The sequence below is a fragment of the Eptatretus burgeri genome, chromosome 9 (genome assembly GCF_056783735.1).
Source record: "Eptatretus burgeri isolate ZD-2024b chromosome 9, Ebu_testis_v1, whole genome shotgun sequence".
NCBI classification, from domain to species: Eukaryota; Metazoa; Chordata; class Myxini; order Myxiniformes; family Myxinidae; genus Eptatretus; species Eptatretus burgeri.
This window is the reverse complement of record NC_140969.1, coordinates 3,592,114-3,618,683: the sequence shown is the minus strand read 5'-3', so window position 1 is coordinate 3,618,683 and position 26,570 is coordinate 3,592,114. Positions and strand designations below refer to the sequence as shown.

The following is a 26,570-nucleotide window of genomic DNA, read 5'->3' as shown; positions in this document are numbered from 1 at the left end:
AATAATAAAGGTTGAAACTTTTTTTATATATATTGTCACGGTTGTGGAAATTTGCATTACACCATAAATGGTCCTCAGGTGAGATATATCGGTAAGTTCATGTGTTGTTAGCCCAAACCCGTTGTATAGAGGGAATATGTGTTATTCATCCGGGCTGCGACGCTTTGAGTTAGCCATTTTTCATTCTCTATTGTTATTTTTGACCATTAAGCCGCCAACAACTCAAACACCACCACCTTTGCCTCTTTACCTCCACAACTCCATCCCGCAAACATCGCTTCACCGCCATTCCCAAACGATGCCTGCCAACCACCAAACCACCACAGCAAACCCCACACCACCTTCGCCTATCTCCTTCTACAACCATCGACCCCACATCACCAGTCAACACCAAAGTCGTGCTGTCCAGGGCCCGTTCGGTAATTGATGCCGAACGCGTCGAGCCGCAGTTACGAATGCGTTCCTCTCAGGGAGAAATTCGGATCAGGAAGGGTTCACGCCCCTTTTTCTCCGTCCAATGGGCGAGCATCGGGCGGTATGGCCCCGCCTCCAAGACCGATGAATGTGGATTCTTTACAGGAGAGAAAAACGGATGAGGAAGGCTTCACGCCCCTTTTTGCCTGACCAATGGCTGAACGTCGGGTGGCGTGGCCCCGCCTCCAAGCCCGATGGATGTGAATTCCTCTCAGGAAGGAATCCGGATGAAAAGAAGCTCACGCCCCTTTTTGCCATGCCAATGGCTGAACAGAGGGTGGCATGGTCCCACCTCCAATCGCGTTTTGATCCTAAAATCCGCACACAGGCTCCTCCTCCGGTCTATAAAGACGCGAGCACAAGGCGACTCGCGCATTCAGTTCAGGTCGAGTGAAGACGCAGTTCAGGTAGAGTGAAGACGGAGGTCGTCGTCGAGGTTGGAGAGTTGGAGTGAGGTGTCATCTCGTCGCTGGGCTCATCTCGTCGTGAAATCGACCCGCCTTCGCTCTCACAAGCGACCAAGCCAGCCAGCCATTCCCCTCGCATCAACAATTCCCCCCCCTCCATCCGCGCTGAGATAGTGCCGGTGGCCCCGTTCCTTCCCCACTCTCACCGTGGTGCCGACCCAACCGTGCTGGCGCGGAGCACGCCGGAGAGGGCTCACCGACCACGCCAGGGGCACGGAGTCGGGGCGCAGCTGCGCGGACATTGCGGCTTGCCTGCCATCGCGTCACGAGGACGCGGGTAAGACCTTTTCGGTCTCGTGGACCTGGCCACTCCTCCAGGCTCCGCGCACATTTGGTCCACGGACCTGTCTGCCTCCTTGCCTGTGAGGGTGGCTTTCGTTTCCTTTGCTTTTGAATGAATGCTGTGGCGCCGTCTGACAAGTATAATTGTTTAAGTGTTGTAAATAATTATAGTCGGTAGTAGTGCTTTTGTTTTTGTTGCCTTTTGTGTCATTGCATAACTGCCTTACGTGCTTGCTTGTGTGTGTGAAGTAAATGTGCATTGTGTGAACTGTTTCCCATTTTGTTGCGTCCTTTTTCTCCCGTTATTGAAAGCTCCATCTTGCATCACGTAAGGGATTGATAGCGGGTTTAAAACACCCGGTAAATAATCTGAACCGTCGAGGTCGACGATAACTCCGCTCGGTTATTCCTGCAGCACGGAACGAGCCGCTTAAGCGGTTCGTGTCCGGAGTCGACCTGCAGCGTGGTACAACTCCTCGGTACGCTACTCGCGCGGGTACTTGGGTATATTGACATTCGGCGATTCACCCTATTTCGCGCGGGAAGAATGCGGACTGGGTTGTGGTGAGGTTAAACCCCCACCCGTGGCTAGCTCCTTGGCGGTAATTCCAAGAGGGTCACGACTGAATTGTCTGTTCCGGTGGGCGACGTGTCGCGATTTGAGTTACGTGGCCGATCGCACGCCGGCGGGCGCGAATCGCAACAATATATTTTGTAAACGAGTAATACAGTATTACAATATTAAAAAATATATAAAAATCAAACTAGCAAAGCCTTCAAACAAAGTTATTATACACATATGTATACCGGTATATAAGTAATAAAATGAAAAATTATAATGAATAAGGTTGGTTGAAAAAATTATATATTTTACTTATCTTAAACTCCAGTGAATAAAGACATTAAAAGAAAGAGAGAAAGGAAATAGGTAACATTACATTGAAGACAACTTTGAAAATGTCATAATGTTAAAATATGAAATTGATGATATAGACATGTTAAATCCTTAACTTTTACTAATGTGAAAGGTGAGCCTGCTTCTTCCTTGTCAGCTTATCCAATTGTGGTTCAATTGAGGACAGGGCCATGCGCAATGGAGAATGAATATCCACACTATTCCTGTACTTTGTCTAAATGATGCTCATGGTTGAGAAGCCAGTCTTGCACAGGTAGGTTGAAGGAAATGGGAGAAGAGTTTTCAGAGCAATTTCAGTTAGCTCAGGATATTCTGCTTTCACTTTTATCCAAAAAGAAGCAAGTGCTGTTGTAGTTTCGAAACTCCTCTTCAATCCTTCGTCAGCAGACAGCTCCAACAATTTATCCTCCATCGTGACACCTAAGTCATCTCTCAATGGCGTAAACGGATTTCGGATCCATTCATTCCCTTTCCGTGGATCTTCTTCTTCTGGAAAGTAATGCTGAAAACGTTCTGCCAAATTCGTCAAGTGTTCTCTGATGACATTTCGTAGAGATGTAACATTAAGGTCTCCTCCTGCATCAGCGATGACTGCCGCTAATTGGTGAAACATGTCATAACAATCTCTTAACACTCGACTCTTCCATGCTTCCAGCTTTCGTTTTTGTCCGTCGATCTTGTCTGCCATTGTAAAATATGAAGCCATCCTTCCCTGCATGGGGGTATTGAGATCATTAAAGATGACAAAGATATCAGCCAAATAAGCCGGCTTGGCAAGCCAATTCACATCTCGGAACAATTGTGACCAGTTTGGTTTTTTTTGTCCTGAAGAAACTCGGCCAGTTCGTTTCGTCCTTCAAATACTCTTGACAGGACTTTTCCCCTTGATAACCAACATACTGTACATCGGCATGCAATCAGAGCTGTTTATGATCAGCTCCCATATCATCACATAATGCAGCGATAGTCTCGGATTTAGAGCATTTGCCTTTACATGATTCACAATTTTTACAACCTCGCTGAGCACACTGTTTAGTTCTGTTGACATTTTTTTGTTGCAAGACTTTCTCGGTGAAGGAAGCAGTGCGTTGACTTGCATTCTGGGGCAAGTGCCTTGATCTGGGTTACCACTCCTGAACGCCGTCCTGTCATTGCGGCAGCGCCATCAGAACATACGCCTACGCAAAACTTCATATCCAGCCCACATTTGTTAGCGATGTAGTCGCTCACAGTCTTGAACACTTCAGAACTAGTTGTTTTTTTTGTTGGTAGTGAAGCAGAGGAAAAAAAAAACTCTTCCTTCAAATCACCCTCATGTTCAAAGCGCACATACACCATCAGAATTGCCATATTAGCAACGTCTGTACATTCATCAAGCTGCAAAGAAAAGTACTTCGCGAACTTAATCTGTCCTATGAATTGATCTTCCATATCCTGAGCCAGATCGTGAATTCGTCGAGCTATCGTGTCATTTGAAAGTGGCACCTGAGCCACTTTCCTTGCAGCCGCCTCACCCAGCATTTCCATGCAGACATCTTTAATACAGCCTATCACAAGCGTCTCACCGATTGTGTATGGCTTTTTAGCCTTAGCAACTCGAAGTGATACTTTATAAGAAGCTCTTTATAAAATCTACTTTATAAAATCAACATGCTTTCTTTCAAAGAACTCTTTTGACTTTGAACTCATTTCTTTGTTTTGTATTTAAATGCCTCTTGAGGTTTGACGGCTTCATTGCGTCGTTAGCCAACACATCTCCACAAATAACACTCAGTGGTTTTGGCACTTTCCCATCATTCGTGGCTACAAAACCCAATTGAATGTATGAGGAGTCATATTTCTGAGTAAAGCTAGTACGAATTATTTTTGCCGGAAATACTTCAGCTTCATTTACATCGCTGTCATCCGATTCAGAATTACTTGTGTGGTCAGCAACCGGATTTTTCGGCTTGATAAACATGTCCATTGGGCCTCGCTTCGCCATCTGCAAATTAGAGATAAAAATAATTGGTTCGCGGGCACCAGCAGTGACCACTATTTTCGTTGTCTGTGTGTCTGTCTGTTTGTGACTCTCTCCAGAGCATAGCTCCGTGACATTTGATGCGATCTTGATGAAACTTGGACACAAGCTAGATATCATGGTCTAGTTGTGTCTTTTTGTATGAGGGGCGTCCCACGCCCCTTGTGGGCGGAGCCACGCCCACTTGAACTTTTTTCTCGCAATTTCATTTCCTCATAATGTCCATAAGTACAACATATAAAAAAAATCCGATTTGATTTGGTCAATTTTGATGGAAGAGATAGGTTTTTACGGTAGGGCTTCCTCAAAAGCTTCCACTAACTCAATTGTACCTATCGTGACATTGTTCAATAATACCCGCGAACCATCGTCGCCTCCCGGCTTGTTAATATAAGTTCCATAACCCTGGAATGATGGACTGGAATAATACTTATTTATAATATTTGAGCTAATATTTTAACTGTATATAGTAGAATCAGTGCAAATAAAACATAAAAAAATACCCCCAAGCGGGAGTGCCGGTCATCTCTGCCAGAGGTCGACAGAAGCAAAATCAAATTAGGGACATCTATAATAATCGATTCCATGGCTCGTGGATCTGGTCGTAGAATGCAGATCGTCAGAACAGTCGGTCACTTCAAATAAATGATGAAGGAGACACTTTTCTGAATAAGTGATCCTGACAACAGCAGGCGCGCTTTAATGCTAATTTATGTGATACCTGGGGTTCCATGAAATGGTCGGTAATATGGGAATTCTGGAACGTGATTATGATCGACAGTGTTGTAAACTCTCTCGAAAACGATCATCCGAGTCGATAACCAGTGATCGTAATGATCAATACAACTCGGCAGAACTCATATTTTTGCCTAACTCAAAAAAGTTCAAAAAGTAACTCTGTGCCAGAGTGGAATAGGGGCAGTTCATAAAGTATGTACGCTCTACTTCTGGGTTTCAAAACCACCCACCCCCCTCTGTATGCAGGCTCGTGACCACCCACCCACCCCCATATGCATCTCATATCACATCACAATACTTGAAGATTACAACGAACTGTAGATTTATCTCAAATGCATCAGTAATTATTAACTATGGTAATACAGTAAGATGGAACAATTACTGACGTCCACAGATTCAACATCACGTTGAAAATGTTCCTGTGAACGGGGATATTTTTCCCCCTCGCGATGACGACAGGCTCACCTTCATCTTCTAAAACGCTTTCATGTAGTCCGACACCACTTTCATAAAGTATGTATGCAGCTGTCGTATCACCCACCATCCATGTACGCAGCCCGTACGCGGGCTTTAAACCACCCACCCCCTCATTTTTGTATGTACTTTATGAACGGCCCATACGGGGCAAAAATATGCAAAAATTTGCGCAGGACCCGGAGCATCTTCAGAGATTGGAGCCGGCCTCCGGATGACCACTTCAAATTAGCACCGGACATGTAAGAATCAGAGCGAAGTTTGAAGGGCTATAAAATCGGAACGAGAGCAAATTTCAAAAAAATGGCTCGTGTTGTTCTCGATAATAGTCCACAGTATCTGAATCACTAATAACATTTGATCTCTTTTGATAAATGAGGGAGGAGATACGATTTGAAATCGATGATTTTCGCAACTTTGACAGCCTCGTGACCTTGACCTCGACCTTGGACGACCTTGAAAGTTATATCGTTGTGTATGTCTCATCGACCTCTATCCATTCCACTATTGGTTATTTGTCTCCACTCGGTTTGATTGTGGACGGACGGACGGATGGACTTCGAGACTGGCTTTATTCGGTCATCTCTACTGAGATGATAGAGATGACCTAAAAATGAACAATCAGGGTTGCAAATTAACGGCCGCCCAGTCGCCAATGGCACCTAACTTTTGTGCTGGGCAGGTACACAATACTGCCTTACCTGCCCGGCTGGTAAATCACTGGTGATTCCTGTTATTTTGTACAATTTGTACTAACTTCTCTACTAGTTTTCTCAACGAGAACTACTGTTTTTGTCCGCAGAAATCCGTAGAAATCACCGGTAATTCTGCGGCGGCCGTTTTGTCTGTTTTCATCTCGTTCCAAATCACGCGTGATTGTGCGGGATGTGACGTTTGGACGCATTTGCTCATGCCCAGGTTGGTTAAATGAGTGAATTTGGGTGAATGAGTGAGTTTCATGGGTGAGGTTAGGTGAATGAGTGAGTTTGATGAGGCTTTTGGGTTAATGAGTGAGGATAGATGAATGAGTGAGTTTAATGGGTGAGGTTAGGTGGATGAGAGTTTATATGTGATGTTGGGTGGATGAGTAGTACCCCCACCATTGTCCATAACCCACAATCCCCCCACCCCCCCCCATCGTCCATCAGCCACAACCACCCCATCACCCACAAAAATGCCCCCCCCCACAACCTCCTCCTCCCTGCTTCATCCCCCCACCCCCACCCCACTTATCAAACTCATTCATCCATCCATCCAACTCACTCATCCAACCAACCTCACTCATTAAACTTACTCATGTGAGTATATTAAAAGAGTTTGATATCAAATTTGTGACTTTTGTCTGTATTTTATCGGGCCGGTAGAAATTCTGCTGGGCCGGTAACTTTTTCTAGTCACCGGCCTTGCTGGCCGGTGGATAAAAATGTTAATTTGCACTCCTGACAATACAATAAAATTCTAAACAAAAGATAATTAAACAACCTCTCGTGATTATAGCTTCAAAAATCAATATTTCCATGAAACCTACGTTATTTTCCAACCTTTACCCGAGTCCCACAGTCAATGCGCGCAAAATTATAATGAAATACCAAGAGTCCCGAATGGACAGGCCCTTCATGGGTCCGCCCCTTTCTGGGTGGGATCTCGGCCAGGCCGGGAAAGCCTGCCCACTCCATGCGTGTTTGAGGAAGGTCAACGGTGGTTCAGCCAAGAAGAAATTGGAACGTTTGGGGAAGCCGAGGAACTGGAACTGCTGCAAGATTTTGCCTCGGAAACGGGAGGCTCCAGAGACGCAGGTGGACAGTGGATCGTGATGGGGGATGGGATATAAAGATTTATTACCCTAACTAAAAAAAAACATCGCAAGGCACCGCAGTGTCTTCCCACGAAACACAAGGAAGGGATCTGTCTACACATATACTTAACGGCAAAACTGACTTTGGGAAAACTGTATGTTTGGATGCTTACGGTTCCCAGAACCGTAACACATGAATAACTTAACTGTTGGCATTAGGAGTTTGTTTTAAGCAGTTTTTCTATAATATAAAGAAACAATACGAATATTTTAAAACTTTCATGACAACTGTACAATTATAATTGCACCCATTTTGGCAAAACAAAAGAGCACCACCTGGCAACTCCGCTGAAATTCACATTATATTACCTTCACGTTCGGTTCTGGTGTAACTTCCAACGTTGACAGACTTCTCTCTCTCTCTCGTATTTTGAATTTGTCGGCTTAAATATATTATTTTTCAAGATTTTATACATTTTCATATTATACATTACATGTTATATATTATGATAATAGGAAACTGGAAACTCGCCGCGGACCGGCAGTCGATGACGCCGCGGACCGGCAGAGATACCACCACTTTGAGTAGCAGTGGACTAAAGTCCATTTCCACCACACACACTCGAGATACTGCAATTATTTAATTTCATGCGACAGCAAAATATCCAAGAAATTTTCAGAGTTCACAGCCAGGACGCGGCTCAGGAGGACATCTTACCGAGCACTATCGCTTGCATATTCCATTGGTTCTATCAAACCCTCAACGTGAGATGAGTGAGACCTTTGTCCTACAGTGGACTCATGTATGATTTTTTTTTTTTTGAGCGTCCACCCAAGATTGCTCAGACTCTTACCCAGACCCAGGAAGAAATGGATGCCCTTTGGCTTTTCATTGCACAAGCTCAAACCGAATAGAATGAGCAAAGTATACCACACTTCAACAGTTCCTTTTAACCCACCGAGATGTAAAACGACTCACCGATCGTGTTGCAGACTCCCCCACATGGTCCGAGGGCTCCTTGGGTTTGCGAGTCTTGGATAAATGGCTTTTTTGCAAAACTACGCCTCTTGGGGATCTTCTCGAAACATCCTCCTTGAGCTTTGCTCCCATTTGTATCAACCAGTTGCTTGTGGGAGATCGATTGACCGCATTCTCCTTGTTGGCAGCCACGTGATGTACCTGCAAGAGTTTTGATGTGCCATTTGTGGTGCTGCTATGGGCTGCAGATGAGGGGCTCAAAGATGTAAACTCGTTGCTTGAGCAGCCCTCTTGTTCCACGTTTTCTTCACAAACACGGGCATCATGTTGTTTTGCAAGTACGTTGCTAGCGTCTTCACTCGAGCCGGTCACCCACACAGCGCCGTCACAAAAACCAACACCTTCACCAGAACGTTGCAGCTTTTCTTCATCAATGGACTCTTCTTCGTGTGGCCGTATCTTTTTACAAGCTGGGATGCCCAGATCATTGTAGCTGAGGTTTTCCGAGCGAGATCCAGCCTCGAAGGTCTCGGCATTTCCCGCACTCGTTTGGAGTCTCCGTTTTGCCCTTCGAGGACCGCTGCTTCTTTGTGCCCTAGCTTCCAAACCAACGGAAGATGTCTCCCAGGCGACCGCAGAGCATTGTGGACTTCTGATCCGCAGCCAATGAGTGAGGGTTCCTGGAGACGCATTCATGACCTGTGAAGAATCCAGTCCATCTATTTTCTGGGCTTGAGGAAAAATTGAGGACTTTATTGCAGGTTGGTGCGAAGCAGAAACAGCAATTGTGCTTTGTATGGACGACTCCGACGAGCTTGGAGAAGGCATCGCGGGAAGGGTACTGCTGGCACAGATGGCTGCACGCGGGGACGTGTGCTGCGGCAAGGGCATCAAAACAGGCGTCCTAGGCTTGGGAGCTGCCGGTGATATTGCTGCGAACACCGAGGAAAGATCATTGCCAAGGAAATCAATATGGCATCCCACAGGACTGTCAAAAGAACCAGTAAGGTGTCAAAACAAATCAACCAAACAGACTTGCACGGATCAAAAACAGAAATAAACTAGAAGGGCACTCGGTAGAGCGCAGACCTCCGCCGCACAACGCCTGATCCACTGGAACATATGAGGCCCGATACAGTTTTGAAATATCGTGCTATATATCGTTTTTGGCCCTATCTCTCAATGGTGAAGAATCATTGAGAAAATTAAATAAACCTCGGATCCAGATCTTCAGCAAAATCGAATCTATTTGTCCTTGCCACACACACAACATGCCCACCAAATAATAATGATAAATAAATAAATAAATAAAAAGGACAGGAAATCAAACAGATCAATGAAGTACAAACTCCGGTCAATGATCGGAATAGTTTCCAAAACGGCACGACGAGAATTCCAAAACCTGAAGACGGTCCGGCTCCAAGGCAGTGTCCTTGATGGTTCTCACCGCTTTCCTGGTGTGATGTCCAACCGAGAAATCCCAGCGACCGCTTTACGAGGCTTTCTTCTTGCCTTGGACCCCCCAGCATGCTCCACACCCGTAAAGTATCATCGTCTGAACACGTGACGATCTGCAGAACAGCGGGGATGCAATCACGGTGAAGTTCCACCCATTTGGCTCCCTTCAAATATTTTATAAATAAGTGTGTTGTTCAGTCAAAGCATTTCATTTGAGGAGCTTGAACACACCACCACCACCACCACCACCACCACCACCACCAACAAATCTATGAAACTGCCCGAAAATAAAAGTAATGAACAGCTTCTCGCTCGATTGAAGCACAATGGTATCACATGATTAAAAGCTGCCATTTTCTCTCAAACAGGGATAAAGCGGAACCATACTCCACAACACCTAATGTTTGGTTTCCCCACTCGAATGACAAAGTCCGTCACTCTTCAACTACGTCATTTGAACCGGTTTTATTCCCGACACGTCAACAGGAACTCCAGTAACACGCTGGAGTTGTACCGTGCAGAGGGGGATGTGGAATGATGATGAAAAAAACCAAAACAAACCGAAGAAACAGTTGCAGTGGAACAGCCATCGTGAAGTCGAGGTCAGCGGTTCAAACACGCCGACTGGGCTGAACACCCTGGCTGTTTTAGCTCGAGCTTCAAAATGAAACCGTGCGAGTGTGTATTTAACTCGAGAATTTATGGAACACCTAACGACACGCAATCTTGATAAACAAGGACCAGGCCGGGGTCTGCGAGCGGAAATTTGATTGGTCGAGATATCACATGCCATCGTATTTTGTGCAAGTACCGTGAAACAGAAGGGTTTTGAAAATGACAAAAAAAAACAAACAAACACGATTTGTGTTGCCAGTGTTCAAGTAAAGTACATGATGAAATTGAACAAAAAAATAAAGAAATAGACAAATAGTTAAAGGATTTTTGAAAATTGTAGAAAAAAAAATGTTTTCGGCAGTTTACCGTCGTCGATGGAGCATCATTTACACCACCCGATTTAACACACAACATTAGTCATCGGTGCGTGTTGTTTGTGTCCTTTATAACATCCTTATAAACAGTTTCCTGTTTGGAATGAATTTAAATTTTGTTTAACTGCCAAACAGAGTAAAAAATACCGTGTGTGTGTGTGTGTGTGTGTGTGTGTGTGTGTGTGTGTGTGTGTGTGTGTGTGTGTGTGTGTGTGTGTGTGTGTCACACAGTTTATAGCTGGGCGAAGATTCAAATGCAGTCGAGACAGCATAGAGGCGAGTGTGCACACTTCTAGGCCGTCCTGCCAGCCCTCTCAAATGGGACTTCAACTCCAATCAATTATCATGAAAACACTAATTTATTAATGGAATGACATGGGATGTTAAGGAATATTCACCGAATCCAAAGATCAAAAAATAAGTGTTAAATACAAGGCTCAGCACAAAGAAAACCTCGGCACATATTCTTGAAAAGAAGATGCAATTGAACGGGATCCAAAAGTTCCAAATGGCAGTATTGGAGTCTTTGAGGGAAAGCGGCCCATCTGTAACGACCAACGGCCCATTTGTAAGATGACAGACGTATACCAATACTGACAACAATTGGTGAATGTGAAATGGTAAGGTGAGACAACTCGGGATGCCTCTCAATGGAGCATCTCACACCCGAGACGGATGAGAAAGAAGATCAATCTTTGTAGCAAACTCACCTTCGAGAAGTCGGTCGGACACCAGCACACGGCTGTAACCTCTTCCGCATGACCGCACATGAGCACCGGTGGTTGCCGAGCTGCATGAACCTAGGGTGGAAGGAATCCTTCAGATTATCCGTTTCCCCAGCAAGGTGACGCGCGTGACCTCAGAAGGACATCGCACCATAAACATAGGAACTGCATTGCACAGACATGCTTTCAGGGTTTGAACACAAGAGTGGGGAAATAATTAAATAAACAAATAATTACACACGTGCAGAGATGCAGACTCAAACTAGAATGGCACTCGGAGGAGCTCGTACCTCCGTCAGGCTGAACAGTGTTTTGTATCCCAATGACAGGTGGGATCTGCATCCGTACCTGAACTAAAATCTAATCGGCTTGTTCTTGCCATCGACCAGACTCGTCCACAAGTTTTTTTTTTTTCGATATCCAGTTCACAGACAGACAAAGAGCGGTGAAAACCATAACCTCCGCCCAGCTTCAGTGGCGGAAATAATCAAACTACTATCTCATAATGAGACTCAATCAATAGGAAATTGTACCGAATAGTCCAAGATAAAGGTGACGTCATCAACGTGGATTTCCTTATCAATTAAAAATAAATAAGTAAATAAACAAACAAACATTACGTACCGGCTCGCACAGATGCAAAGGAAGGCACGCAAGTTTACTCGGTACGTCCAATTCGTCAGAAATAAATAATAATATACCAGCACACAAAACGGAGAAATGAGAGGGGGAACATCCCCAGGAGTGAAGGTAGCACCGACTGGCAGGTACAGCATCTCCGACCATTCGGCCGTTTTGCGTACATAATAAGTCCATGCTCAATGTGAACGCAGCCTGTTGTGGAATTCAATTTCGAGATCAATGGGAAATAAAATCTCAACAACAAAACTTGTTGGGAAAACAATCGACCAAACTGCTGATGAATCGTCGGTGAACCCGAAACAACACAAACTGGTGTCCATCGACGTGGAGCAACACCGTTAAATGGTGTTTACCTGGAGTATCATCTTCAACCTCACAAGGCCCATGGCCTCGTCCTCTTATTCCATACATGGACATGAAATATCAACCAGATCTTTTTACAATAAGCAGGAACAACAGATGCACGGTCAGTCGGTCACCGGAGGCTGCGACTTATCGCGATGACAACAAGGCCTTGAAGGCCTCGAGACCAATCCGCGTTAAGACTGCTCTTTATTACACTGTTCTCCATTCTGTGTCATCAGCAATCCTACATCTGTCCAAACGCATTATTCATTCAGGTTGGTGCATCGATGCCAATTCATCCCTGATCGTTTGTACTCGCACTCCGAACATTGCACGTGCACTTAGTCCGCTCCCTTCAATGTCGGCATATCAACCTTCCATCCCGTCACGTCGCTCCCCAGGGGAGACTATGGCTTATACTCCTTCGATGACCCCAATCATTCCCATATTATTGTGGGGTGGACCAGGGAACGTCATTGGCTTGACGTTCGACCTGTGTGACAGGAAGGTGAAAGTGCACAGGGTGCCGGTGATAACTCGCGTACTCTTCGTGGATCTATAACATTCGCGACCTCGTGTTAGCAGACGGGACACCCAGTTTAACGCCCATCTGACGGCACACACACATCGATGCCTCGCCCCGCCCACGAAACAAGATGACAGTTCATAGCCGGGACGGGATTTGAACCCAGGGCTAGACGGCTCCGAGGAGAGTGCGCACGTACCTGCAGACTATCCAGCCAGTCCATCCCAATGAAGCTTCCCAGAGCATTGACAATTAAAATACAAACTTTAGGAGGGAAGGAGATCAAATCAATCACACACCACACAGGGTAAGACTTGATACTCCACCTTCGTCGACCATAACACTCCGTAGCCCCTTACGTGCAGTGGCTTTATGCCTCGTTTCGGAGAAATTCCCCTTAAAAATAAATTAATTAATTCATCCACAAGCTTCACAAAGCCTCCTACCTTCCAAATGTAAGCTTTGCCGTCGCTCGAGCCACTGAGGAGATATCGGTCGTCCGGGCTCAGGCTGGCTTTCACATAGAACGATGCATTACGATGGCCTTGGAACGTGCACACTGGGACAAAAATTACACAATAATTAAACACGGGAAACTCGTCCGACTCCTTTGTGCGCAGCATCATTGGCTGGAAGCACGGCTGTGCCGCTGATGCTATGCCACCCCCCCCCCCCCATTTCCAGTACTCTAGTGCTCATTTTGCAGACCTCAGAAGGATGACTGGCAGAGTCACCGAGTGGTGTTACTTCAACGGCTGACGGGGCTCAAACTCGGACCCTGAGATCCCAAGCGAGCCAGCCTAACCGCTAAGCCAACACCAGGGGCAGTTTATACAGTCTACTAAAAACAACATGTCTCACCGCTTCATTCGTCATCGAGAAAGGAGTGGAAGTTGGAAAGAAATAGCTACAAGTCAAGTCAAGCAAAGTAAATATCAACAGCTTTTCAGAATAAGAGGAAGTAATCTGAGGGGCGGCCGGCAATAATGTTGTTCTGAGAATAAATCAAACATTCAGCAAATGGCTAAATTATATGAATGGTCTTAATGAACCATCAGCATCGTTTAAAACATCAGCAGAACTGATCAACACCTCCCATCTTACAAGTGCTAAAGATGCGTTTCCGGCAGTACGTGAAAGGCCCAATGTAACAGTGACCATCAATTAACCTCTGTTTTTATACAAAGTTGAGGCTCATGGGGGAGCGAGACGACACAACGATCAGGACGTAGCAGAACAAAACGAACGGCGAAAGGAGAGGGAGTGGGGGAACACACCAACAGCAGGGTTGAGGGACAAAATGGAGGGAGACTTGGACAAATAAGGGAGGTACGGTAGAAAGAGGGCGAGGACACACGGGGTGGACAAAATGGACACAGAAGCAAACTCTCCAATCATCAATTTGGATTCAGACCAGGTCACTTCACTCCACCCTGGATATTCTGCTTCTGCTCTCCCAACAATGGATGGAGGTCCTCAATGCCGGACAGCAACTCGGAGCCTTCTCACTAGACATATCACATTATTTTGACACGGTCTGGCACCCTGCCCTGCTCACCAAACTCTCTTCCCATGGTATCCAAGGCCATCTCCACTTATAGACGCAGACTTCCTCTCCTGTCGCAGTCAACGTGTGGCCCTAAATGGAGTTCCCTCATCTCCTCTTCCTGTCCAGGCTGGAGTTCCTCAAGGTAACGTTCTGGGCCCTGTTCTTTTTCTGGTTTTCATCAATGATCTCTCCAACTCTCTGGAAAATCCTCCATATCTCTTTGCTGATGACTCCACCCTCTGTCGTACCATCGGTCATCCCTCAGACCGGCAAGCAGCAGCTTCTTCGCTCACTGCAGATCTGGATATAATCACAAACTGGTCCAACACGTGGAACATGTCTTTCAATCTGGACAAATCTCACACTCTCACTATGTCTCTTCGAAAGGACCGTTTGGACCCCCCCCCCCATCTATTTTCTCAACAATTCTCTGGAAGTCCTTTCTTTCAAGCTTCTGGGTCTCACTTTCTGCCATGACCTTTCCTGGGAAAGACACATTTCCAACCTGGCCCCCAAAGCCAGTTGCCGACTTTGAATCCTCCGTCGTGCAAAGTCCTTCCTCGGCCCACCTGAGCTCCTGACCACATACAAAGCTTTCGTCCACAGCGTGATGGAGTACTGCTCTCCCCTCTGGGCTGGTGCTCCTGTCTCTCACCTTTCTCGGCTTCACGCTGCAGAAACCAAGGCATTTCAGATCATTGGTATCTCCCATGATGAGGCTGAGTCTTTGGGCCTCTCACTCAATCACCGCAGGCTGGTTGGTGGTCTTTGTCTTCTACAGTCTCCTCTCCGGCATTACCCCCCATGCTCTGTCTGTGATATACCCCCCCCCCATATTTCCGCAGGGTACTCAAGGTCCACCAACAACCCCCTTTTATAATGGCCTTGCAATGTGGAAACCGTTTACTTCCTGCGTGTCCTGTCATGCCGATTTCTCTCTCTTGGTAATAGATGTACTGAAGTGTTAATTCATCATTATCGTATAAATGGTAACCACGATGCTTGACGTACACAGAACACAATTGGTTACAATACCAGGACTCCACTGGAACCACTTTGTGCTCACAATTGATGATTTCCTGAGTGTGTATCCAAACAAAGGTGACGTGTCAGGTCAGGTCAGGTATGGGAGCATGTGCCAGAACAGCGCGTCGCTGCGTCCACTTTCAGCCGGTACTCCAGGGGCCTCCGTCTGGCCATCCCCCAGGCAGATGCCAGGCCCATCCCCATCTGCTTGAGATGATGGTCAACCTGCTGCAACCATGAGGCACGTGGTCGGCCCACTGGCCTCCTCCACTCATGAGACTCCCTCGCTGAGAGAATCTGGTGAGCAGGATCAGCGTCAGGAAAACGAGCCACATGTCCATACAGCCGCAACTGACGCTCACGGACTATGCAGGTAACAAATCTCATCCGAGTCTCTCTCAGCAACCGCTCGTTGGACACAAAGTCTGACCAGCGATAGCCAAGGATTCTCCGAAGAGACCTGGTACCAAAGGAATTAAGTCTCCGTCTCAGATCCTTGGTTAAAGTCCAAGTCTCGCACCCATAGAGCAAGACTGGAAGTACCAAGGACCTGAAGACTCGGACTTTCGTCCTCCCGCACAGGTACCGGCAGCGCCACACCCCATGATCCAGTGAATCCATGACTCCCCAGGCCCGACCCAGACGTCTATTGACCTCCGGCTCACAACCTGCGGAGACATGAATATCACTGCCAAGGTAAGTGAATCTATCCACGACCTCAACACCCTCACCACAAACAGACACAGACAGGACAGCAGCATCCAAGATGTCACCGAAAGCCTGGATCTTAGTTTTGACCCAAGAAATCCGTAATCCCAACGGCTCCGACTCCTCATTCAGCACCTCGAGGGCCCCCAAGAGGATGTCTAAAGTCTCCGCAAAGATGACTGCATCATCTGCAAAATCAAGGTCTGAGATCTTGACATTCCCAAACGATGCACCGCAGCTTGATCTCTCCGACATCCTCCCTAAAATCCAGTCCATACAAGTGCTGAAAAGTGTGGGGGCAAGTACACATCCCTGACGAACTCCAGTAACAACTGGAAATAAGTCAGAGATGGTACAACCACACTTCACAGCACTCTCAGTACCAGAGTAGAGTTCAGACATCAGATCTATCAGTTTCGGTGGCACCCCACGAAGACCAAGAATCCTCCAGAGGACATCCCGATTCACTGAATCGAACGCTTTACAGAGATCAACATAGGCTGCAAGCAGCCCCTGCCGAAACTCTCGTCTGCGCTCGGTGAGGACACGAAGTGCAAGGATACGGTCAATCGTTGACCTCTTTGGTGTAAAGCCTGACTGCTCTGGACGCTGGTGCTCAAGCAGATGATGGCAAACCCTATCGAGAATTATCCGAGCAAAGACCTTGCCCGGCACTGAGAGCAGCGTCACCCCTCGGTAGTTGTTGCAGTCTTGGCGATCACCCTTCCCTTTCCAGAGAGGGACAACAAGGCCCCTCTTCCAGTCAGTTGGGATGATGCCTGTGTTCCAGGCAGAGCACAAAACTGCATGCAACGACACGAGTGCAGCATTTCCACCAGCCTTGAGAAGTTCAGCATGGATGCCACAGATCCCTGGAGCTTTGCCCCGTTTCAACTGGTTCACCGCAGCCCGTGTTTCCACAAGCGATGGTGGACCACAGTCGATTCGAGGGTCAGCAACAGTTATTGTAACACCCTTGACGTCCAACTCGACAGCTGGGGGATCAGCCTGGTACAACCGCTCAAAGTAACCTGCCCAGCGGGCCTTCACTTCAGACTCCTCTGTCAAGAGCCTACCACTCTGCTCGAACTGCAGTGCTCCGAGGGATGGGCTTGGAGGAACGTAATGCGCGAATTCCCCTGTAAGCGGGACGAGAATCACCTGTCCACAGGTGATGCTCTACCCCCTCACAGATTCCTCGCACATAGGCCTCCTTGTCCACCCTCAGTGCACGTACAGTTTTACGCCTCAGCTCCCTGAACAGCTCAGCTCTGCCATTCAGCCTGGCCCTGCGACTCTGGTCAATGGTATCCAGTGTCCCTTGAGAGACAAAATTCTTCTTTGCCCTGCGGTGAACTCCAAGGCATCCACCGGCAACATCAAGGACGGTGGTCTTGAAGGTGCTCCACAACTCTTTAGGACCCCCCAAAGCACCCAGACCCCCCAAGTGTCCACTCAGCCTGTTCGCAAACTCCTCAGCTACTCTCTCATCCCTGAGCTTGGCAACATCCAGCCTAGGCTGGGATGGTACCATTCTCCAGGATTTAAGGTGCAGCTTTAGAGTTGCTACAACAAGCCTGTGGTCAGTATTGAGGAACTGAGCACTCCGGTAGACCCTGCATTTCTGGATCATCCTCCAACGACCGTCAATGAGGACATGGTCAATCTCCTTTGCCACACCGCCAGCGTTGGAATACCAAGTCCAGCGATGAGCTTGCGGGCGCTGAAACCATGAACCAGCCACCCTAAGTCCATGACTTCTTGCAAAGTCAAGGAACTTAGTGCCATTCTGGTTCATAGTTCCTGACCCATGGGGACCAACACACATCTCATAACCATCCCTATCAGTTCCAGTCGATGCATTGAAATCCCCCAAGACTAGAAGTGTATCTCGTCTGGGTCACTGATCAACCACAGACTCGAGTGTGGCGTAGAATGCATCCTTCACGGTGAGATCACTCGCCTCAGTCGGAACATAAACAGAGACCAGGGAAATGACACCTAAGGAGTGACGAATCCTTAATCTCATAATACGCTCGTTGACCGGTGTTACCTCAATTATCATTGGGGTCAGCTTATTGGACACAGCCACAACAACTCCTTGGGTATGGTAACCATCAGAGCGACCAGACCAATAGTAGGTGTAACCACCCACCATTATCTCGCCGCAATCTGGTCTCCGAACCTCAGAGAGAGCTGCAATCCCGATGTCCAAACGCTTGAGCTCAGATGATAACAGAGACAGGTGATCATCCTCTCTTAGGGATAGGACATTCCAGGCACCCACCCGAAGGGACCGCCTCAGGTTAACCCAAGGAGACCGCCGTCTGGTGGACGACACCTCAGCACCACTCCGACACACTCTCCCGCAATCTGACCCAGGGATGTTACCCCGTGGTTTCCCTCCTATCAAAGATTGGGGGTCCCGAAGGCTTTGCCCCAATCCAGTCATCCGGTGAGCTGCCCTGCGAAGGGAAGCTGCACAGGAGGTACTCCCACGGAGTGGGTTTTCAGATTTTTTTGCGTTTTTGCGTTTTGCGGAATGAAGGGTTTTACGGTGGCCGGAGTGCAAATCCTGCCACCAACCTCCTAATAAGAAGTGACCCAACTGCAGGCGGACGTCCGCAGACACAGTTGGGTACTAAATTTGGATGGCCGTTGGCTCACCAGGAGCTCCTCCGCCCTTTGACAGGTTTTGTTTTTAATCCTGCTGGGTGTCCATATCCAAACACCCTCCTACCAGAAAACCTGGTGGGGGAGACGGTTTAGTCGCCGACAACCCGACCATGGAACAGGTTAGTACAGGTTTACAAAGGTGACGTGTATCACATGGATAAGGACGGTTTCACGGGAGGTTTTCAACGTATCAGCCGATGCAAAAGACGTATTCCTCCAACAAACGAGCTTCATACAAACGTCCCTTTTTCACATAAATAAAACAAAGAACACAACTCAGAAGAGTGTTCGCTTATCAGTCATCTGAAGCAGTTGTGGAGATTAAAGTCCGACCACAGCTGTCCTCAAGGGTTTACAGAGACAAGACGTTGCTCACCTGGTGTGGTATTCAGGTTAACAGTGCTGAACATGTAGATGCAGTCATCCATGCAAGTCGCAAACAAATACGAGCCAGTGGAGTCGAGAACCAGGCTGGAGTAGCCTGCATCCGGTTGGAACAAGACAAACTAATGAAAAAAAATTATAGAGGAAAGTACTGAGAATGGGGGGATAGTCTGAAAAAGGGAGGAAGCCCCAGAGCCTGGGGAAGGGAAGGGGGAACCCCCAGAGCCTGGGGAAGGGAAAGGGGAAACCCCCAGAGCCTGGGGAAGGGATGGGCGAAACCCCAGAGCCTGGGGAAGGGATGGGCGAAACCCCAGAGCCTCGAGAAGGGATGGGCGAAACCCCAGAGCTTGGAGAAGGGAAGGAGCGAAACCCCCTAGAGCCTGGGAAAGGGAGGAGCGACATCCCCTCGAGCCTGGGGAAGGGAGGAGCGAAACCCCCTAGAGCCTGGGGAAGGGAGGGGCGAAACCCCCTAGAGCCTGGGGAAGGGAGGGGCGAAACCCCCTAGAGCCTGGGGAAGGGAGGGGCGAAACCCCCTAGAGCCTGGGGAAGGGAGGGGCGAAACCCCCTAGAGCCTGGGGAAGGGAGGGGCGAAACCCCCTAGAGCCTGGGGAAGGGAGGGGCGAAACCCCCTAGAGCCTGGGGAAGGGAGGGGCGAATCCCCCTAGAGCCTGGGGAAGGGAGGAGCGAAACCCCCTCGAGCATGGGGAAGGGAGGAGCGAAACCCCCTCGAGCATGGGGAAGGGAGGAGCGAAACCCCCTCGAGCCTGGGGAAGGGAGGAGCGAAACCTCCTAGAGCCTGGGGAAGGGAGGAGCGAAACCCCCCCCCCCCCGAGAGCCTGGGGAAGGGAGGAGCGAAATCCACTGGAACCTGGGGTTTCAAAAAAAGGAAGAATGGTTTTGTTGAACAGAATGGTCGTGCTTTGTTGTCCATCTATATATTACTTAATCTCTCATCTTGTATGAATGTATGTATGTATGTATGTATGTATGTTCCCGAAATACAGCCAAAACGGTACACGATAGGGAAAAAATTTTCGGCCCATCTTACTCACCATTCTCCTGCAGTGTGCACTATCAAGTTTCGTTCAAATTTTCTTGAAATGATTTATTTTAAAATCTCAAACATTAAGTAAAGACAAAGAACGATTTATTATTAAGCATAAAATAAACATCACTGTTTTGATCTAATACTCCCGTGTTCCTTAATAAATAAAATTGTGTTCAGAAGAATCCGCACAATAACTTCTTCAACTTTGTTTTCTCCGTTAATTTTTTTCACATTGACACGCAGTATCAAGTTTCGTTAAAATGGGGCAACGAAAAAAAATTACTAAAAAAACCAATTCCCGATTAGGTCAAGTACTCTTCGGGAGAATTTGATCAATGCAAACAACCTCAGCGGTATAGTTCGCTGGAGCTATCTTTTTTTCTGTTTTGTTTTTGAAATGATTTTTTTTTTATAAACCGCTGTCAACGGGAACCCAACGGGTTCAAGGGTCGTCTAGTGAACAATAAAAATCTGAAACTGAGGAAAATAAACTTATTTAATAAATCAAGTGGCCTGTGACCTCACCACCATGAGTGGTGGTGTTAAAGTACCCAGGGTGGTTTCGTCCCTGCAATGGAATGTGGGGAACGTGTCGAAATAAATAAATAAATAAATATAAACACACATTTGCTCTCAAAGGTAATTTTTCAACGTAAACTATTCCGACAATGATTGACGCTTGATCGAGTGAAATGATTTACATTGAATGTTCACATTTACCACACGATTCCCCAATTTACACCCATTAACATAAACAGTTTGAAACATGGATTTTGTTGCCGAAGATGGCTGAGAATGCAAGAGAGAGAGAAACAGAGAGAGACAGAGAGAGACAGAGACAGAGACAGAGACAGAGACAGAGACAGAGACAGAGACAGAGACAGAGACAGAGACAGAGACAGAGACAGAGACAGAGACAGAGACAGAGACAGAGACAGAGACAGAGACAGAGACAGAGAGAGAGAGAGAGAGAGAGAGAGAGAGAGAGAGAGTCTGGATACTTCCTCCAACCCGCTGGGGGCCCAGGCGCTCCCCAACCATACAGGTTTTCACACACCTACCTTATAATCAGCGTACAGGTGTTTGAGAAAGTGTGGCGAGCTCTGATACTGGTGAAATGTGGATAACTACATTTACTGGAGCATCTCAAGGAGCTTCCGGGAGAATGTAAAAGTGAAAATAAAACTCGGAAGATAAACAAACATTCAATGATGGGAGGTATTGGGGGTGAGGAGGAGGTGGGGAAGGAGGGAGAGGGAGAGATAGGGGGAGGGGAGAGAGATAGGGAGGGGGAGAGAGATAGGGGAGGGGAGAGAGATAGGGGAGGGGGAGAGAGATAGGGGAGGGGGAGAGAGATAGGGGGCGGGGAGAGAGATAGGGGAGGGGAGAGAGATAGGGGAGGGGAGAGAGATAGGGAGGGGGAGAGAGATAGGGGGAGGGGAGAGATAGGGGAGGGGGAGAGAGATAGGGGGAGGGGGAGAGAGATAGGGGAGGGGAGAGAGATAGGGAGGGGGAGAGAGATAGGGGAGGGGGAGAGAGATAGGGAGGGGAGAGAGATAGGGGGAAGGGAGAGAGATAGGGGAAGGGGAGAGAGATAGGGGGGGAGAGATAGGGGAGGGGGAGAGAGATAGGGGAGGGGGAGAGAGATAGGGAGGGGAGAGATGGGGGAGAGAGATGGGGGAGAGAGATGGGGGAGAGAGATGGGGGAGAGAGATGGGGGGGAGAGAGATGGGGGGAGAGAGATGGGGGAGAGAGATGGGGGGAGAGAGATGGGGGGAGAGAGATGGGGGAGAGAGAGATGGGGGAGAGAGAGATGGGGGGAGAGAGATGGGGGGAGAGAGAGATGGGGGGAGAGAGAGATGGGGGGAGAGAGAGATGGGGGAGAGAGAGATGGGGGGGGAGAGATGGGGGGGAGAGATGTGGGGGAGAGATGTGGGGGAGAGATGGGGGAGAGATGGGGGGAGAGATGGGGGGAGAGATGGGGGGAGAGATGGGGGGGGAGAGGGAGAGAGCCAGACAGAGAGGCAGAGAGATCTTTAAAACACTCACCATGTTTTCGAAAACTGCTGCCAGCATAGGGGAAGGAATGCATCGGTACGGGCTCACACCGAGATGTGCTGTAATATTTCCTCAAATCCCACATCTTCACAACACTACACGCAAGGGGAAACATCACAATCAAGCTTTTGCTCTCCGCACCCCTCGGGATGCAGAGCGGCTGCAAAAGAACTCACAATCAAAGTCATAAAACAACAGCCGACAGAAGAAAGCCTGCTCCTGAACTTTATCCAGTTATACATTGCCTGTATCTTGGAACAAGATGGCATCATAGTCTTTATTAAAATGTCTCACCCGTCTACGGCTCCTGCCGAGATGAGCGTCCGTTCATCCTGGAAGATGACTGCTGTGACGCTCTGCTGGGAATCCTGGACGTTAATGGTTCCATGAGAGGGGGTTTTGGAGAACAGACAAACCACATGTTTAAGTGTCGTAAACAAGGAGATCAAAGATGGATCACATGACAAGCACAAAAACAGGAAACACGATGGATAAACGTGCTGTCCAACGTTTGGAAAAAATGACGGCTTATTATCCAGATGATGATGTGTTCCAAAATGTCGATCCCATCAGATTCAAATTTGAAATTTTGACGGTAAGTACGCAAACAACCAAAATATCATCACAAGCCGGGACTGCCGTCAGTCATAATGACCGTATGACTACGATTCAATCACAAGAATGGGCGAGTGGTGAAACGTGTTATTCAAACCCAGAAAGTACCGAGCACCAAATTCAAACCCAGCAAGTACAAACCCAGCAAGTACAAACCCAGCAAGTACCAATCAGCAAGTACAAACCCAGCAAGTACCAAGCAGCAAGTTCAAAACCAGCAAGTACCAAGCACCAAATTCAAACCCAGCAAGTACAAACCCAGCAAGTACCAAGCACCAAGTTCAAACCCAGCAAGTACCAAGCACCAAATTCAAACCCAGCAAGTTACAAGCACCAAATTCAAACCCAACAAGTACCAAGCACCAAATTCAAACCCAATAAGTACCAAGCTGAGTCCTTGGGCCTATCATTTCATCGCAGACAGGTCGGTGGTCTCGCTGTCTTCTACCGCCTACTTTCTGGTCTTGTACCCTCTGCTCTTTAGGTGCTACGTGCCCCCCCCCCAAACCCCACTGGTTTCCGCAGGGCACACATGGTCCATCATGAACCTTTCTGGTTAAACTACCAAAATCCAGCATCATTGCTCACCTCCACTCATTCACTCCTCTTTTTTTCCCCCACTTGTGAAACCAACTTCCACTTCCCCTTCAATCGCATTCTTCCCTCTCGGTCTACAAGACAGCTGTTCACCATCTCTGATTGTTCCCCAATCAAAAAAACATAATTTTTTTTCCTACCCTCGTTAACCCCACCTCAATCCATCCTCCTACCAAATCTCGAGTTTTCCCTCCTGAAAGTTTGTCTGTATCCATCTTGTCTACCCCATGCATTTGTCCAGTTGCATTCTGATACGTTCACCATACTAGTCCTCAACTATGTCAACAAAAATAAAATAAATACATAAAACCAAACAAATTGCTTCTTCCTGACATTTCTGCCCCAATCACACCTTACACCCCCCACGAGAAAGCTGTCGTCCAATATCAAGAACCTTCTGTAAGTTCCTCACACTCAGATGAAGACCTTTGTTCATCAAACATTCTTCAGATTTGATAAACTTTGGAACAACCATACCTGTCTTTACAAATTCACACAACCTCATCAATCAATTTACAAATCCCAACTGAAACCTCATCTCCACACTTGGCTTCTTGATATTTTTCACTTTTTTTCCCCCCAAGTTCCTCCATTGTGCAACAATTGGAGATTTTTCTTCTCAATGGAAGGCGTGAAGTACGTGAGGTTCGTCGATTGGCTGAAACTTTTTTGCCAAAGTTCGACATGTTATCCAATCCGAGTTGCCTTCGAGAAACATCTCAACCTCGATGGTCAGTTTTCAAACAATGGTGCCACCACGAACATGAGGTCCACTCACCACACTCGGAGCCAGGCCACGAACATGCGCTCGCCGTTTTCCTGTCGGGCCTGATCTCAATACATGTCCGTGTGCATTTGGAATTTTCTTTACCGCGGTGTAGAAACCCTCTGCAAAAACAATGACCGATGCTCATGAGCAGAAGAGCGTTTTGAAAAATAAAAAAAAATTAAAAACAACACATAAATAAAATAATTATTCAACAACTCGCTTCCCTCCTCTCGAGCAACAAGCACCAGGTAAGACAAATGCAGTTTGTGTTCAATCAGAAGAATAATAAATAAATAAATAAATAAATAAATAAACTAATGGAGGTTTTAAAGCAGTCGGAACATCGTTCATCATCTCACCTTTCTTTGTGCATCGAATATCCCACAGCATGATGTTTCCGTCTCGCCCACCAGTGCACAACATTGCTGTGAGACAACACACGAGCATAGCATGTGCAACCCATCGGAGATCATGTCGCACAATCAAGAATCATTACGGACCTCAAACAGGGAGAGAATGCACGTCATTCGGTTTCGAGGGAGGTTACAACAATGCAGAGGAGCAAAGTCGTGGGAACCAGAGAGCACACGTACAGGTCTCCCCATTGTGATGATGGCCTGCAATTAGGACTTCACAATGCTAAATGGTAAGTGCGTTCACACAAGCAATTTACACATCCGTGCAATCCTCAAAAGGGAACGTTATCCAATCACATCACAGCACAGCATGTAGGGAATGATTGGTGGAGCACGCATGACCAGAATCTGGAGAGACGTGTGAATATCGAGCAAAACCAGAAATGCTCCATTTCGGGGAAAGTTTCAACATTACGATTCACCGTGATGATGATAAAACGTGCACGTTGCTCGTTCTTCATTACAACTCAACTGTCATTGTACAAATCATCGAACAGCTCGAGCACGATCGATGAAACAAATTATTTAATACGAGGTGGATTGGATTGTCCTTGAGTGTCAGAATAAAATAAACTTTTGTTAGACAGTAAACCCTCCAATATCACGGGGGTTAGGTTCCTGGACAAAATGTTGCGATAGTGGAAACCAAGCGCCAATGGGAAGAGGGGGTTTGGTTCCTGGGCCGAGAAAATATCGAGGGTAGCCAGAAATAAACACGAAAATACATATAATGCACGTTAGCACTGAAATAAACACGGTGTGAATTAAACAAAACGCAGAACGTCACCGTTTTAAATTACAAAACAGAGAGGTGAGGATAAACATATTACGTAGTCGTTCGTACTGTCCTCTGCCAGAAATAGAAAACACAAGACTTAGCTCGGGACGATGATGCTGTAAGAGGGGAGAGGGTGTTGGTTCGAAAGATGTGGATGTCGAACCTGCGATTGCTGTTCGATAATTATCAGGAGCACGACGAAGTCACCTGCTGCGTTGCCACATAGGTGAAGGGTAAAACGCCCTTGAGCCACCTTTATCCGGCGCATATCTTTCCTGCTTGGAGAGTAAGGTATCAGATGGTATCCTCTTCAAAATAATCCCATCTCTTCGGCATCTGCCATGGTTGAACTGGAGCCTTCGGCCCCTTTCTTTTTTTTTTGCACAATGTCATAACCTTTCTCTGCCTTTTGGCACAATTAATTTTGTCCACCGTTTTGTGTTTGGGCACCATTATTCAATGTGTGTGTCCACTCGATCTTGAAGATCTAGATATACAGGATCTCCGTGTGTCATTTCTTGTTCGATGACGATTCATGAATAAACTTCGCTTCGTTCCCTTATACTGGTCTGATTACTTCAATCAACGGTACACGAGAAACAGCAAAAGGCTCATAATGGGAGGTAATCGTACACGAGGACGAAACGATCACTCATCTCAGCTCAAAAACCGCAACTATCCGAAATGGAATACCACGATAACTAAAGTGGAAAACAATATGTTGCCCACGATTGGCCGAAACCCACGATATTGGAGGGTTTGCTGCATACAAGATCTGGGCCTCATGGAAATGCGATGAGACAGAACAAAAAGGTAACGACTTCAGAGTGGGGCAGTGGGCGGAGGTAACGAACAAGGGAATTGGGAGAGAGAGGGGGGAGCGTGGTGTCGAGAAGATTGCGGGTTGGGATTTGGAGACGGATGAAATGTTGGTGCACCTCTTGAAAGAAGGTCCACACAGAAGAGTAAAACTGAACGGCCAACGGAAGGCAGTTCCACGGCGGGAGAAAACAGGAACAAGATCGTGAGAGTCGGACGCTTAACATCGACTGTGTAACAGACTTGCCACGACAGAAATAATCTACCATTATACTACATCAACGAGCTCAATTATTC

General features: G+C 47.2%; 1 protein-coding gene across 2 annotated transcripts in view; it reads right to left on the bottom strand.

Moving 5' to 3' along the window:
• DTL (denticleless E3 ubiquitin protein ligase adapter) overlaps positions 1-26,570 on the bottom strand; it is a 48,964-nt gene that overhangs the window by 5,487 nt on the left and 16,907 nt on the right. For both annotated transcript variants that reach the window (XM_085893957.1, XM_085893959.1), the window contains 9 exons: positions 24,620-24,685; positions 24,270-24,379; positions 22,574-22,647; positions 22,271-22,374; positions 19,166-19,270; positions 13,277-13,389; positions 11,303-11,392; positions 9,593-9,716; positions 8,146-9,077 (listed from right to left, as the gene is read on the bottom strand). In XM_085893957.1, coding sequence (XP_085750083.1) covers positions 8,146-9,077; positions 9,593-9,716; positions 11,303-11,392; positions 13,277-13,389; positions 19,166-19,270; positions 22,271-22,374; positions 22,574-22,647; positions 24,270-24,379; positions 24,620-24,685 — 1,718 coding nt within the window. The remainder of the gene's footprint in view (positions 1-8,145; positions 9,078-9,592; positions 9,717-11,302; positions 11,393-13,276; positions 13,390-19,165; positions 19,271-22,270; positions 22,375-22,573; positions 22,648-24,269; positions 24,380-24,619; positions 24,686-26,570) is intronic.